Source organism: Sinocyclocheilus anshuiensis, unplaced genomic scaffold, assembly GCF_001515605.1.
Source record: "Sinocyclocheilus anshuiensis isolate Anshui unplaced genomic scaffold, SAMN03320099.WGS_v1.1 scaffold524, whole genome shotgun sequence".
NCBI classification, from domain to species: Eukaryota; Metazoa; Chordata; class Actinopteri; order Cypriniformes; family Cyprinidae; genus Sinocyclocheilus; species Sinocyclocheilus anshuiensis.
In genome coordinates, this window is record NW_015555703.1 from 2,116,453 (window position 1) to 2,131,861 (window position 15,409).

Sequence of the window (15,409 nt, forward strand, 5' to 3'; positions counted from 1 at the left end):
TACTAGAATATATATATATATATATATATATATAAGGAAGAACAAGAAAAAAACAGATTGTGTTACATCGTGCTGAATGCTAGAAACTATAATTTGTTTTCACGGGAAGTGAAACGGAAAGCGTAGTGGCACTTGCAGTTTACACTCTGTCCATAACGGACATGATTGACGCAACACATTACAGCAAAAGCACATAGAGCTCATTATAATCAGTGAATCTGTCTACACTGGATGTGCCAAGTTGGCAACAGCAAACGGATGACTATTTTTATTTCTGACAACAGGAGAAATAAGGATAACTGCCATCTACTTTACAGCGATGTCTCTAAGTCCTTATATGTATTCTTACTCAAATTGGTCTGTAACATGCCAAACTTGTGGGAGGTTTCGTCCAGTGGGTAAAGCTCCAATTATTAGCTATTAGGGAAAGCCTAATAACAGAAATGTTGCTGGTTTGAGTCCTTCGTGGGATGATGCATGAGCCATTGCTTTTATGCAATCAATGTGATTTCCCTAGTGTGTTTGGTATCATAATGACTGAGTGCAATTCTGTTTACTCTTGTGTCTGTCATGTGTACCTGAAAGAACTGTAGAGATGCCAAAATTGCACAAGATATTGTGCGAGATATTTGAAGACCATTATTGGTCTTAGGTTGTGTTTTGAGTGGGCTCTCTTGCTCTCATTCTGTTTGAAGAGGTCTGGAGTCTATCTCCTCTTCTGCTCTCATGAATATTTTAAGGGCTTCAAATGTGGAAAATAGTTTTGTTTCCCCGGACAACATTATTTCCCAGCAACCTTTGATTGTTCGCTGCAGTTGGTCTTCAGAACTGGAGCTGACACCTTGTGCCAATTATTCTTGGATGGAGCTTTGTTCCAGGGAGTTCTTTTGTTGTTGGTGTTAGTGGTGTTTTGTTTTTTTGTGAGAATATGCCTGTGGTATAAGACCCACTGTCAAACCACCATACTCTTGTACTTGACATCCAAAAAAGGCCAAAAATATGATATTTTGTGCTATGGACTACTGTTTCTTGTGTCCATCACAATGGCATATTTAATTATAATCTTCACATTTTTAAATCATTTTTAAATTCTATTATTTACATTTAGCAATGTTTTGTTAATTAAGGTGACTGTTTAACTGATTACTTTTTTTTTTTTTTCTAACAGGGATTCTTTGTGTCGGTATTTTACTGCTTTCTTAATGGGGAGGTGAGTCAATCATGTATTTAATTTCATGGTTGGACAGAACTGGAAGATGACTATCAATATACAAGCCCTTTCCACAGCCATATCACCCCGTCACCTTATCTGTTCTCTGCCACCCAAGTCTGTTATTATGTGGGAGGCTATTTACACTGACTCACTTCACACCAACACCAAAAGGAGCAGAGCAATTTATCAGCAACCTGCAAACTGCTCTCTTTTAATAGGGCTGTTTTTATTACTTATAGGATGCCTCTTCAGTCAACTGTAATGGTATCTTCTTAATATCAGTATCCCTTGACACATCTGTCATTTTCTCCAGAGATTTCATTCTTCTATGTCAAAACAGAACGGTAAAACTGATATTATTTGTGTGGGTATAGCTATAAGCTGGCTCACATATAAAATGTGTGAACATGTTATTAAAATTTCTGCATTGTGGGTGAAACTTTTTGGAATTAAAAAATCTTTTAAATTAAGTGGAGTCACTTTTAATGGTAGTTGACAGCATTATCAAATTAGTCAAAAAATGTAGTAATTGAACATGCAGGGGGTTACATACGCATCAGTAGCTGTTGCTATGGGAACGTGATTGTCTGAAGCCTGTATAGAATCACGCCAATTGATTGGCTGATGATGCTTAAAGAATGTGTCACCAGTGCCTCAAAAGGACATGCTTGCGTCATATATATATATATATATATATATATATGATTTTCAATGTGGTCTCATAAGTTTCACAAATGAACTAATTAAAGCTATGTCATTTAGAGCTGAATCATTGTTTGGGTTCCCTGCCAGATAAACATTTATTTATTCTTTAATTTGTGTATTTTTAGAATGTTATTCTGCAGTCTAATGGACTCTCTTTATATCTGATTTGTATTTAGGGTAATAATTGGATTTTTGTTATGACCCCAGGCAAGATGGAGAATATTTTCTTCAAGATGGCTCATCTTACCAAATATCTAGACAACATCAACATCAAATCAAACCATGTCAATATCAACTGTCATTATGTCAGCTGTGTTTAGATGGAGGCAAAAGCATCCTCTCTCATGACTGACGGATTAAATGAAGACAGGTTTAAAATGGAAAGCCTATAATATGATCATCCGGTGCTTTTTTTCTGAGCACTGCTTCTTTTTAACAAGCATTTCATGTAAAACTTTTAGAAAGCTACAAATCAGGTCCATATTACTCTATCCCAGGGTCGGCAACCTATGGCACGTGTGCCAACATTGGGACGCAGAGGGATAATCAGTGGCACGTGAGCAATAGGGAAAACTGCATATCGACAAACATTTTGAGATAATCATTCCTCATAGTCACAGCCTGTTAGGAGCTATAAATACTATTAAAGTGTGAGAATTAACCAGCGCTAGTCTACAGATGCACGTGGCTCCAGCAAACTAGTCGCGTGGCCGCTGAGCATACGAGGCGCTGCAGATCAATGCTGTGCTGTGCTTTCGCATAGGTTAGGTCTGTTTAGCTTCAGTCACGCTATACGATTGAGTGCATTACAGTTTATTCTGCATTTGTTGCTCTTAGCAATAAATAAAATACCACTATAAATTCTGGTTATTTTTAAGTCGGTACCAAACACAATGACACAACAACAGTCACACATACATACAATGGTGTTCAGGGTCACACTGTAAATCTGTTACGCAAAGTCTAATTTAAACATTAAAATAAACAAACCTTTAGGATTTTGAAAAGTTTAAGAAACAATTCATGAAGAAATGCTTCGGAAATATTTAAGATTTTGCATTATTTGTACGATAATCAAATACAGATTTTTATCTGAACATTTGAAAATGATTATGTACTGTATAAATACAGCATGTATTATTTCAAATCTTACACTTGAATGAAGACCAGACTATTCTAGGGCAAAATATTTGTACAAATAATTATTGAGGGTTAAAACAATATACTACTATGCATCCTTTGAAATCCGCACACTTAACTCCGCAGCCAGCATTTTTGATCTTAAAAAAAAAATAAAAAAATCATGGCCTCCAGAGTATTTTATTCGATGAATATCTGAACATGCAATATGTCAAAAGAAATAACAGAGCCTCTGCTTATAAAAAAAAAATAAAATATTCTAGCTTCATGCATTACTTTTTTTTTACCAACATTTGAATGTGGGCAAGTTTCATTAAAAAAACAACATTTTGAACAAAAAGCTGACAAAAATGCATGAAATCAATTGTTTCTGCTTCTTCACCTTGTTTTGATCCAGACATTCAGTACTCTTTCAGAAGATATATAATAACGCCCCCTAATGTATAACAGTGGAAACACAGAAAGCCAGAGAATACCATCAATGGTGAAGAAAGAGTTAAAGGATTCCTGCTGAAAAAAAAAACACTCCTAGTAGTGAGGTTGAATGCCAACCCATGTGCCTCAAGGAAGAGAGATCGCTTTCTTAACCTACTGTGACATTCTTCATTCAGCCCTGTTGTAGCCATCAAAACAAGCAAACAACTTAACAGATTTATGCCACTGGCTCACGTGGTTAACATAATTCAATAACATTCTCACAAGACAAAGCTTGTGCAGTATCTCAGCCTCCTTTGACTCAAAGGTCGAAGAAGAAAATAATTCAACACCACAACCTGAGAGTGAAATGGAATGGAGGCAACCTTAGATTGTTAAGCTTTGGTTAAAAACGAAACCTTCATCTGATCAGGAGAAAAATTAATACAAGACGGGCTCAACGATAAGGGCTGTAAATCACCAATCTTCTTAAGGGTTGTCAAGGCCAAAAACAAGATCATCTGAAGAATCCGATTTCTCAAGTGACTTGAATGAAGGTCATGGTACACCTTCTAGGACAGCGGTTCCTAACACCGGGGTCGTGACCCCCACTAGGGACCACTAAAGATTTACAAGGAGTCGCGAGTAGGAGGGTTACAAGTAGGGATGAAACGGTAACAGTTTGACGACAAACCACGATAAAATTCTCGATGGTCATTATTTCTGTTTAATTTTTTAATTATCATTAAAACATTATTGCCATGATTTGAAAATCTCAAAGTAAATACTGTCCAGCATTAAGCTAAGATATTACCGGTCTTACGCGGCGGGCACAGCATGCAGCGTAGATTTTGTTTTGTGTGAAAATATGGCGGAAGGCAGTGAAAGGTTTTACATCCGAGTGATGAAGGAAATTAAATGAATTTAAGTATGATTGAATTATATGAATGTATCTCTAAAGGGAACCGACTCTCTTGCGAAAAGTTTGGATGGCATTTTTTTCATTTATACTGCCAGTGGTTACCATGGAAACAGCTTTATTTCTCTTGTTCCAGGAGTGCCACCTGCTGTCAGACAGGTGGATTTACATTTTTATTCAGCCCGTTTGCCATTTTTGTTCAAAGCAGTGCAAAAATCTTCATTTTTATGCACAGCTGTAAATTTTAACCAGTTGATGGAAATAAGTTAATGTGCATTCTAAAAATCTAAGCAATTCAGATAATAAGGTATAGTGTTATTAACAGAGCAGATAAAACACCTATAACCATTCATAATTTTGATTCATAACCTTTTTCTTAAAATGGCTTTCAGTCAGTTTTTTTTTTTAACAAAACTTTTTTAACATGTAATACATGTTAGTAGATAACATATCATGTTGTAGTCACTCAACCATAATTGATAATGTCATTATTTTATGTTTCTGATGTTGTTGCATTTATTAAAAACCTAACAACTGATTTGGTTGGGATTGGGGGGTGAAATAGGGGTCATCTGAAAACAAAAATAAAGGTTGGGAACCATTTTTCTAAGACTATAGATAATAATGGGCATAATGTGCTTCTGTTTTCAATCACTAAATGACAGATAACCAACAAATAACTTAATACAGCAACAGAATAAACAGATACAGAAAACAGTGAAACAAAAGTAAAGTACTGGTAAGTACTAAATCTGCAAGATGTATTTATGTTGCATAGCATTGCTGGTATTTAGGTACCTTATTATTATTCATCATTTTCAAACCTTACGCAAAAGTGCTCAGGTTGTTGTAAAATAGATAAAAGGATTGTTTTACGGCTGTTTAAGATTCTTTATTTCAGTTGCTTTGGATTGCAGAAATGCTTCTGTTGCCCAAAGGCTTGTCGCCTTTTCTCTGGCAACAAATTCAAAAACTAAAAAAAAAAAAAAAATCTCAACATAAAAAAAGCAAAAAATCTGTAAAAATGTGGGCAATTAATATGTATGTTAACTAAACTAATCTATTTACTAAAGGTCTGGTATGGTATGGCATGCGTATACACTGATCAGCTTCAACATTAAAGCTACTGCCAGGTGAAATTAATAACATTGATTGTATCGCTACAATGGCATCTGTCAAGGCGTGGGATATATTAGGCAGCAAGTGAACAGTCATTGCTTGAATTTCATGTGTTGGAAGCAGAAAAAAAACAAACTAAATAACATTTATTGTGTGTGTCCTCGCTCATAATAAAGTCTACTGAGACACACACTTTCAAAAGGGCATCGTGTTCCACCATGAGGAATGATAAAACTACTCAACATGGGTTGCTGAAACATGATATTCAATAATCCAAAGGCTTCTCAAAAAGCACAGACAGATAAACCATCTTCCTGAAGAAGGGAAATCTGAGGAGTGATGTTGCAGGCGTGTGTTTTTGAGGCACTGGAGATGCAGTGCCTTGGTGGGCGGAGCTTGCAAATTCTCATGATTCTAAACTGGCTTCAGACATTCATCACACCTGAAGGGTGTATGCATAGCTACTAATGCATGCTACTAACATAGCATTGAGTAAAAATATGAAAGGAACCCATCTAACTTTCTTTTTTTATACCTATACAACACAGTGACACTATAAGCGTAAAGGAGGTCGCACACCGAACGTGAAGTTAACAACTATTTGTGACTAATATCATGCAATTTAGTGGAAAACTGTGAGTGGTGCTCTGTGGCCCACTGGGATTTTGAACAGCCTCTTAAGTCGTAGCTGGGAGCCGCAGACAGACATTGATGGCGCCGCCGATGTGCTAATAAGACAAACAGTTGTACTTTTCACATTTTTACTGAATGCATTGAATAATCATTGTCAGAGCACGGTATAAAAAGTAATATACTGTATATATATATATATATATTTTTTTTTTTTTTTTTTTAAAGATGTAGTTAAGTGCTCACGGAAGAGATGTTTTATGCAGTATTGTTTTAAATTGATAAAAAAATACTGCATTAAACAGGTGGCAAAACTAAAATGAATTGTAATGCAATCATAAGATGTAATCTACCTAAGCGTAGGATGCTTTTGGGAAACTAGGTTCAGAATGTTCTAGCAGCCGTATAGCAATGAGCTAAATGCATTAAAAAAAAAGAGTGTAGTATGTTTTACCATTTACATTTCATGGAATTCTGCAGATTGTCCTCCACAAGTTAAAATGCTGAAAGTAAAATACCATAGATTGCATGTTTTTTTTTCTTTATAGGTACGTTCTGCAGCCAGAAAACGTTGGCACCGCTGGCAAGACAAACACGCGCTGCGAGTCAGAGTGGCGAGAGCCATGTCCATCCCCACCTCCCCCACCCGCATCAGCTTTCACAGCATCAAGCAGACCACAGCCGTCTGACCTTGACGCAATAGCTTTTCCTCTTTTATAATTCAGCCACACAGTTGGACTGCAAGTGGCATGAGAGACCAAGTGATTGTTTTTGGCCTTTGATGGTCAGGAGTGTGACATCTGACAAGCAGCAAATTTAATTTATATATCTTGTGTAATTTTGACAATGGCCCCTGAATTGAAGGGTTTTAACTGAATTGATGAAATGTTTCTTTTCACTCAGTAGATGCAACCATCCAGAAGACCCTATCTATCTATCTATCTATCTATCTATCTATCTATCTATCTATCTATCTATCTATCTATCTATCTATCTATCTATCTATCTATCTATCTATCTATCTATCTATCTATCTATCTATCTATCTATCTATCTATCTATCTATCTATCTATCTATCTGTCTATCTATCTACCCACCGCCAGCATAATTTCACAGAAATTTCATGGCCCCTGGAATATTTTGTTGTATGAATATCTGAACATGCAATGTCAAAAGAAATAACAGAGCCTCTGCTCGAGTATTCATGCTCGAGCTTCATGCAGTCTTGTTTTATCTACACTTGTATGTGGGCAAGTTTTATGTAAAAAAAGCAACATTTTGAAAAAAATGTTTTTGTCAAAGACTACGTCTGGATTGGATTCAGAACGATGGTCAAGAAGATATAGATAGAGTAGATCGAGATGTTGTAGTCCATCAACACCCACAAAGCTTCACAGTCCTAAACCACTTTTTTGTCGTCATTTCATTCGGTAATGTTAGGCAGTTTTGATCTATATGCTGTTGTAATATAATGTTTGATGATTACATTATTTTACATGTGCATCTACTTACATGTGCGATCGCTTGTTCTTTCTGCTTCATCTTCACTGTTTTGATCCAGACATTCAATATTACTTCAGAAGATATTTAATAGCATCCAGTAAAAACATGGAAGGCCAGAAAATTCAGTCTCCTAAATGACAAAAAATTGGCGGGGAAAAAGTTAAATATTCCTGGTAGCTGACTATGCCACCTAGAGTTGGTAAAGACACTCCAGGAACTTAATAATAATTTTTAGGGCAGGGAATGGATGAGCACTCAGCACACTGATCTGGCAAATCAATTATTTAAAAAAAAAAAAAAAAGTCCCAGAGTTCTATTATAAAGGGATCTAAAGTTCAGTCCACACTTTACTAGATTCTCCAGATCTCTACACCAGCAGCAGATATGGCAACCTCTGCTATCCAGTCCAAACATTATCCAGCACTGGTGAAATACATTAGTGTTCAGTCTGATATCTGCAGTAACTTGCTGTATGTTTTAACAACTGCTCATCAACCTGCCTCACCCTCCGTTAATGCAGCGCCGCTCCGTCAGTAAACCGCAGTAAACCTTGATCCAGAGTGGCAAACTTTATGTATGTATAGTTAGTTTGTATATAGTTTGTTACTGGGTGAGACCTTTTAACCAGCCTCATGTTGTTGAAAAAGTTCAATTTAAGTGTTGATTTAATTGAACAGAGCCTGCAGTAATCAGGCCTAGTCAGGCAAGTCCAGCTGAATGCAGTTTCATAGATTTAGAGATTATGGGGTGTTTACATGACACCGTTTTCAACTAAATATGGAAAACTTAAACATGGTAACCACAAATTAACAATGGTTTTGCAACACTAATCATAGTTTAACCATGGTATTTATAGTGAAACTGTAGTTATACAAATAGCAATCAATCAGCCCAAAAAAAAAAATCATGGTTACTACCCTTTTATTATAATAAAACCATGGTTAATTTTTGTTAGGGTTTTTATGCGTTTTGGCTGCTCATTTACACTGCAACAGAATTTTTGGAGACTGAAAACACAAACTTTTGAAAACAGGTTTCAAAGTGAAAGTTTTTGAAAATGCCATTATTGTCTGTGTAAACTATAAAAACGTGAATATGTGAAAACTGTGATGTTATGAGCATATGTATTATGTGTTCAGTCTATAGGAATGTGCACAGGCACATAGTGTTTCTCTACCAAATCTACTGGCCTATCATGAATAATACAGTGTTTTTAGTCGTTTTTGCCGATCCCTGTGAAAGGTGATAATTTTGACAATGTTGTTTGACAACTTTTCAAAAACAGGGAAAACGTTTCCGTTTTTAGTACAATTATTGTTGTGTAAACATAAGTAACTACAGGTGCAAATACATTTTCTATCTATCTGCCTATCAATCTATCTATCTGTCTGTCTGTCTGTCAGTCAATCATCTTCAAAGCTTCTTTTAAAATTAGTAAAGGCAACATCAAGTTTAGGTCCTTTGGTTTATGATGTATGTGATTATAAGAGAAAATATAAAATATGTAAGGTTTTATTACTCCTAGACTTTTGGTCTAATTTGCATGAAACTTGGTAGGCTACCTATCACCTGTAGACCCTCATGACAAACGTTATCAAAGAATTTTGATACATCAAAGCAATGCGAGGATATAAGGAAATTAAATGTTCATGCGTCACCAGTTTTTGTAAATTGACCTATATCTGCCAAACAGAATGTTCAAACTTAACAATACTGGATACAATGCTGACAGGTTATTCTGAAGACATACAGCAAATTGTCAAATTCCGGACATAGGGGGCGCTACAACTGAAAACGCTTGTAACACCGCAGCCATGTCATTAAAGAAAGTGCAAAATTGATTTTCTTGCTTTTGGGTCACGTGCTAACATATTCTTTGAAAATCACTTGGACAATTTAACAAACATGACCGTCAGCAGCCAATCAAATTTCAGCAGCTGGTAATGTCAAATCAAAATGCTGACCATTATGAAAACAGACATATTCACTAGTAAAATGTACAAATCTTCCGAAATCAGCCACAAAGTGGCGCTATAATATGCAACTTTAGTTTTTGCTCTGTTGCTCTGTCAAAGTAGTTGTTTCTTCTGAATACTTGCATCAAGCCCAATTTTTTTCCAATAATGTTTATCCGCCATTCTAACTTTTTTTTTTTTTTTTTTAAGAAACTCCTTCTAGGCCATTCATGAGATCTTCACCAAACTTTGTACACATCAGCTGTAGATTGTACGATTTCTGAAATATCAGTCATTTATATCAATGGGAATGATAGATAAAGGCCAGAATACTTATGTTCTCCTCCAGAGGGAGCCACAGGATAACAAATACCTTTGGGTCTCAGCGATTAAAATCAGTGTAAATGGTTTAATACATTGACTTGTAGTAAATAACAAGTTTTAGTTTCATAAAGTTTAATCGTTTAAAAAAAAAATAATAATAAAATCTGTGATCTCCAAAATACTTATTTTTATATATCCTAATGATACTGAAAACACATAGTCTAGTTGCAAGACATCACTGAATGTATTGCTGTCCAATAAAAATCCAAATGACAAGTAATAATACCTCCATAAAGAGACACTTAATAACTCATATTATATTGGAATAGTCACAAGGCCATTGTATCACCATATCATCTCCAAGAGCTGTTGGTGTGCGTTCATTCATGTAAATAGACTTTATATGAGGAACGACAGTATTTTATTTTCAAATGAACTGATTAATCAAGCTCTGTGCAAAACTTGATCTGGACAAGTGTTATTAAGGTTGTTAATATGATTTAAGTGATGATGAATTTCCAGTTCTTTATCAAGATTGTAAAGTGATACATGATTTTCATACCTTTGAATAAAAATGTGTAAAAACTAGTTGGTCAGATGAATTATGTAGATAATAGAAGGGTGAAACTTTCTCCTGTATATTTGCCAAAGACAAAACACTTTCATTTTCATTTCATTTTAAATTAATTTTGTATTTCAAAATGTTTTATTATATTTATATTTGTTTTCTTGTGTTTGATTTTTAACATACTTTGTATATAATGTATTTTCTGTAATTTAATGAAAAAACCCAAATGCCTTAAATTGTGAAAGTATGAGGATGTAAACAATTTACATAAATGTACAATCAGTGTTATTGCTCTGTTTTAATATAAAACATTGCGAAAACTCAGAAAGAGCCTCTCTTGTCTGATGACACTTCATTCATGTAGTCATTAGCCAATATTAGTTGCTGATTACATCAGACTGATGATCTGTGCGGGATTCAGGAGACTCCTTTTAATGCCTCTAAACATACTTGACAACAATGTATCAGTAAAAAAAAAAAAAAAACAATCGATGAAATTTAAAATTGCCACCAAACAGAAACAACTTTATTTTTCTAAGAAACATATCTGAAAAATGTATGTCTACAGTGTATATCTACATGTATATCTGACCTCAAGGAGGGTTAAATCTTGGTTTAAATATTTTGTCTTAATTAAGTCTTTAAGATTAAGAAAGGAGATCCTTCCTCAGAGGAATACGCCAAGGAGGGGCTGTCGCGAGGAGCATCAGTTCTGGGAACCAAGTCCGGCAGTATGGCGCTACTAAGAGGACCTGCTCCTCGTCCTCCCTGACCTTGCACAATGTCTGTGCGAGAAGGCTCACTGGGGAAACACATACTTGCGTAGGCCCCGAGGCCAGCTGTGTGCCAGTGCATCCGTGCCGAGGGTCCCCTCGGACAGGGAGTAGAACAGCTGGCAGTGGGACGTGTCCGGAGAGGCAAACAGGTCTACCTGAGCGTCCCTGAAACGTCTCCAGATCAGCTGGACTGTCGGGGTGGATTTGCCATTCTCCCGGGAGGGCGGGCCGGTGTGAGAGCTCGTCGGCTGCATGATTGAGCTCGCCTGGGATGTGAACGGCGTGAAGCGACCTCAGATGCTTCTGACTCCAAAGGAGGAGATGGCGGGCGAGTTGCGACATGCGACGGGAGCGTAGACCACCCTGGTGGTTGATGTAGGCAACAGTCACGGTACTGTCCATCCAGACCAGTACGTGCTTGTCATGCAGCAGCAATTTGAAGTGGCGCAGAGCAAGCCATACTGCTAGCAACTTGAGGCAATTGATATGCCACTATAGACCAGGCCCTGTCCAGGTGCCCGGTGCTGCACGCCCGTTGCACATGGCAACCCAGCCTATGGCAGAGGCATCTGTTGAGACAACAACATGCCTGGACACTTGAAGTAGGGGAACCCCTGCCCGTAGTTGAAACTTGAACGTCCATAGTCAAGGAACGCCGCTTGCCTTGATGCTTTACAGGCTTGGCAGGGGCAGAGACAGGCGCCCTCGGTGATGAGCAGGCAGAGGAGCTGCAGCCGGTGGCGATGTAGAGGCAGTGGCGGCCCGCTGGGGCAGGATGTGTCTTATGGCCTCCGTCTGCTTCTGTGCGGCCAAGAACTGTTAGGCAAAGTTCTTAACCGCATCGCCAAAGAGGCCAGCCTGGGAGATCGAGGAGTCCAGAAATCTGTATTTTTCGGTCTCCCTCATATGTGCTAGGTCCAGCCATAGGTTGCGTTCCTAGACCACCATGGTGGACATTGCCTGACCCAGGGACCGCACAGTGACTTTCGTCACCCGTAGGGCGAAGTCCGTTGCTGTGTGTGACACTTACACTAGGGGAACTCCCGCCCGAAGAAAGGCAAGGTCCGACCACGGGCCAAAGGTCTGGCGGCAGGATGGGGTGACTGAGACCCGGTGAGTGCCGCGTTTCCATGCCCATCTCGGGACTCGGTCGTGAAGCCAACGCTGAAGCAGTCTCATATGAAGCAATCCGAGTGGCGTAACAGCGGTAGCGGATGCCATATGCCCCAGGAGCCTCTGGAACTGTTTCAGTGTGACCGCCCTCCTGAGCTGAAATGCCTCCAGGCAGTTCAGCATGGACTGAGCACGCTCTACTGAAAGGCGCGCTGTTAGATTGACCGAGTCCAACTCCATACCGAGAAAAGAGATCCTCTGCACTGGGGAGAGTTTGCTCTTTTCCCAGTTGACCCGAAGCCCTAACCGGCTGAGGTGGCTGAGTACCACGTCCCTGTGTTCGCACAACTGTGCTCGAGACTGGGCCAGTATGAGCCAGTCATCGAGGTAGTTGAGAATGTGAATGCCTCCTTCCCTCAACGGGACGAGGGCTGCTTCCATGACCTTGGTGAAGACACGAGGCGACAGGGACAGCCCGAAGGGGAGGACCTTGTACTGATATGCTCGCCCCTCGAAAGCGAAGCGGAGAAACGGCCTGTGTCGAGGTAGGATCGAAACATGAAAGTACGCGTCCTTCAGGTCGATCGCTGCAAACCAATCGTGCGGACGAACGCATCGAAAAATACTTTTCTGCGTTAACATCCTGAACGGGAGCCTGTGAAGGGCTTGGTTCAGAACGCGCAGGTCCAGGATTGCTCGTAACCCACCGCCTTTCTTGGGTACAATGAAGTAGGGGCTGTAAAACCCCGACCTCATATCGGCTGGAGGGACCGGCTCTATCGTGTCCTTCGCCAGCAGGACTGCGATCTCTGCACGTAAGACAGGGGCATCTGCTGCTTTCACTGAAGTAAAGTGGACGCCCCTGAACTAGTAGGACTGCGATTTCCGCTCACAAGACAGGAGCATCCTTGCTTGGCACAGAGGTGAACCGAATGCCCCTGAACTTGGGAGGACGCCGGGCGAACTGAATCGCATAGCCGAGTCTGATGGTTCTCGTAAGCCAGCGAGATGGTCGGGGGAGCGCTAGCCAGGCCCCCAGGAACCGAACAAGCGGGAATAGGAGAACCACCGACGTACCTGCAGTGGGGCAGCGAGGTGGAGCACAGGCACCCGACCCGGAAGGCACAGTGCTGAGACTTCATCTCCAGAGCCTAGCTCATCCCCCGATGCAGTGATCGACATCCCGTCATCTGCCGAAAGGCCCGAATGAGATGTTAGATCCCACCCTGTCCGAGGACTCAGTCACCTCATCGCGGAACACCAGAGGGTGCGATCTGCTGGAGGAGTGAGGGGCCCGTGGAGACGCACTCGACGGGGATGCCCTCACTGTAATGCTACTTGCTTGGTAACCACACCAGCTGAAAGGCTCAGCTCCAAAGCGAAAAGCTGAATGTGCGACTGCACGCACTCTCCTTATATACTCGCGCTGCGGGGCGGGGTGCGCGACCTAAAGATCGCACGCCAACACTTATTGGCTTGTTTTGTTAAAGGGGTCATATGATGCTTTTTTAAAGATCATTATTTTGTGTATTTGGTGTAACAGAAAGAGAAAGGAAAACTTGAAATCGCATCATATGACCCCTTTAACACTCGAAGGTGATTGGTCTCTCTAGCGAGATCCCAATTCGTCAGTCACTGACGTAACGTCGAACGTGACTGACTGAAAGGGAACACATATTATTATTTTCTTTTTCATTATTTTCTTTTTTTTCTGTTGGGAAATGACTTCATAATGTACAGCTACTAAAAATCAACACTGTTGATTGTCATCGCAAAAATGGTTCAGATAATGTAATGTAAGCAGTATAAGCTGGAGTTTGAAGCTATTTTAGTAGCAGAAGGCCACTGCATTGCCTGGAGAATGTCTCATCCCCAGTGACCCAAACATACTTTAAAAGCCTAACCAGCGTGGATTAAAAACTCTAGTGGATTAGCTGAGATGGTTCAGCCGAGACTAGACTGCAGTGCAGAGCATTAGCTCAATGACATCAATGACATCAATGACATCTAGGTACAGTTTTATTAATATGACAGACTTAGACTCATATATACTTAAAACATTTTGGCCAAATCCCAAATGTCAGTCTAAGAGCATAAACAGAACAGGTGGTGATGAGAAAGTCACATGATGAATCAAAGCTCATTACAAACAGCTTTTCTATGAGCTGAGGAGGAAAATACTTATATATAGAAGGTGCACGCAGTGTCATTCACACAAACACTAAACACTATCATGTTAACACACATGATACTGAAATAATGCAATAAACATTCATTTAACAATATTAGATGAAAGATTAAACTCTAATGTACACAGTTGAGAAGAAACATAGTTATTTCAACAAAAAAACATCAAATATGAAGTGTCATGCAGGGAATTCTGGGAGTGTCAATTTACAGTTTTCACAGACAAGGCCTGCCATTGAAATTATGAGTCAAAATGGTGAAATTGTCAACTGTGTTACCTGAAAACCCATACAGCAAAAACATATTTTTCTTTGTAATGTCAAAATGATATTTAATGGTTACGCTTGGCAACTAGCAGATAAAATATATAAACTGAAACCAATAGTTGTTTTACTGGGAAAGCATTTTGTTTTTACACCTTTTTCTTAATGTGAAAAATGTTCCTTAAATTATAGAATGCTGACATCTCTCATACATCTCAAATATGAAATGTCACTGATAAACACAATGTGATTTGATATTCTCCACATCACTGCAGTTCTGTTGTTTACTTGTTTGTTTGTTTGTTTGTTTTTTCATTCATATGATGCACATTCCTCTCGCAGTTTAAACAACCCCCGCGTTTATTCACTGTAATCCTGTGAGACCTCCAGAAAGAAGGGCTAAAAGCCAGACTGCATTTTAGACATGCTTTTATATCTAAAGCAGAGAATTTAAAACGGTGGCATAAATGTGTGCTGCTAATAATCCCCATTTGCCATCCACACTGCAGGCCTCAAATACAAGGTTCACAAGCATCACCACATTGTTTTATCTGCATGACAAGTTACAATTCCAGGCCT

The 15,409-nt window shown here is 39.1% G+C and overlaps 1 protein-coding gene across 1 annotated transcript in view; it reads left to right on the forward strand.

The window, feature by feature from the left end:
- The window catches only part of LOC107671670 (corticotropin-releasing factor receptor 2-like), a 64,428-nt gene extending 57,586 nt beyond the window's left edge, over nt 1-6,842 (forward strand). The window contains exons 11-12 of the mRNA XM_016464580.1: nt 1,169-1,210; nt 6,689-6,842. Coding sequence (XP_016320066.1) covers nt 1,169-1,210; nt 6,689-6,829 — 183 coding nt within the window. The 3' untranslated portion in view covers nt 6,830-6,842. The remainder of the gene's footprint in view (nt 1-1,168; nt 1,211-6,688) is intronic.
- The last annotated feature ends 8,567 nt before the right edge of the window (nt 6,843-15,409 follow it).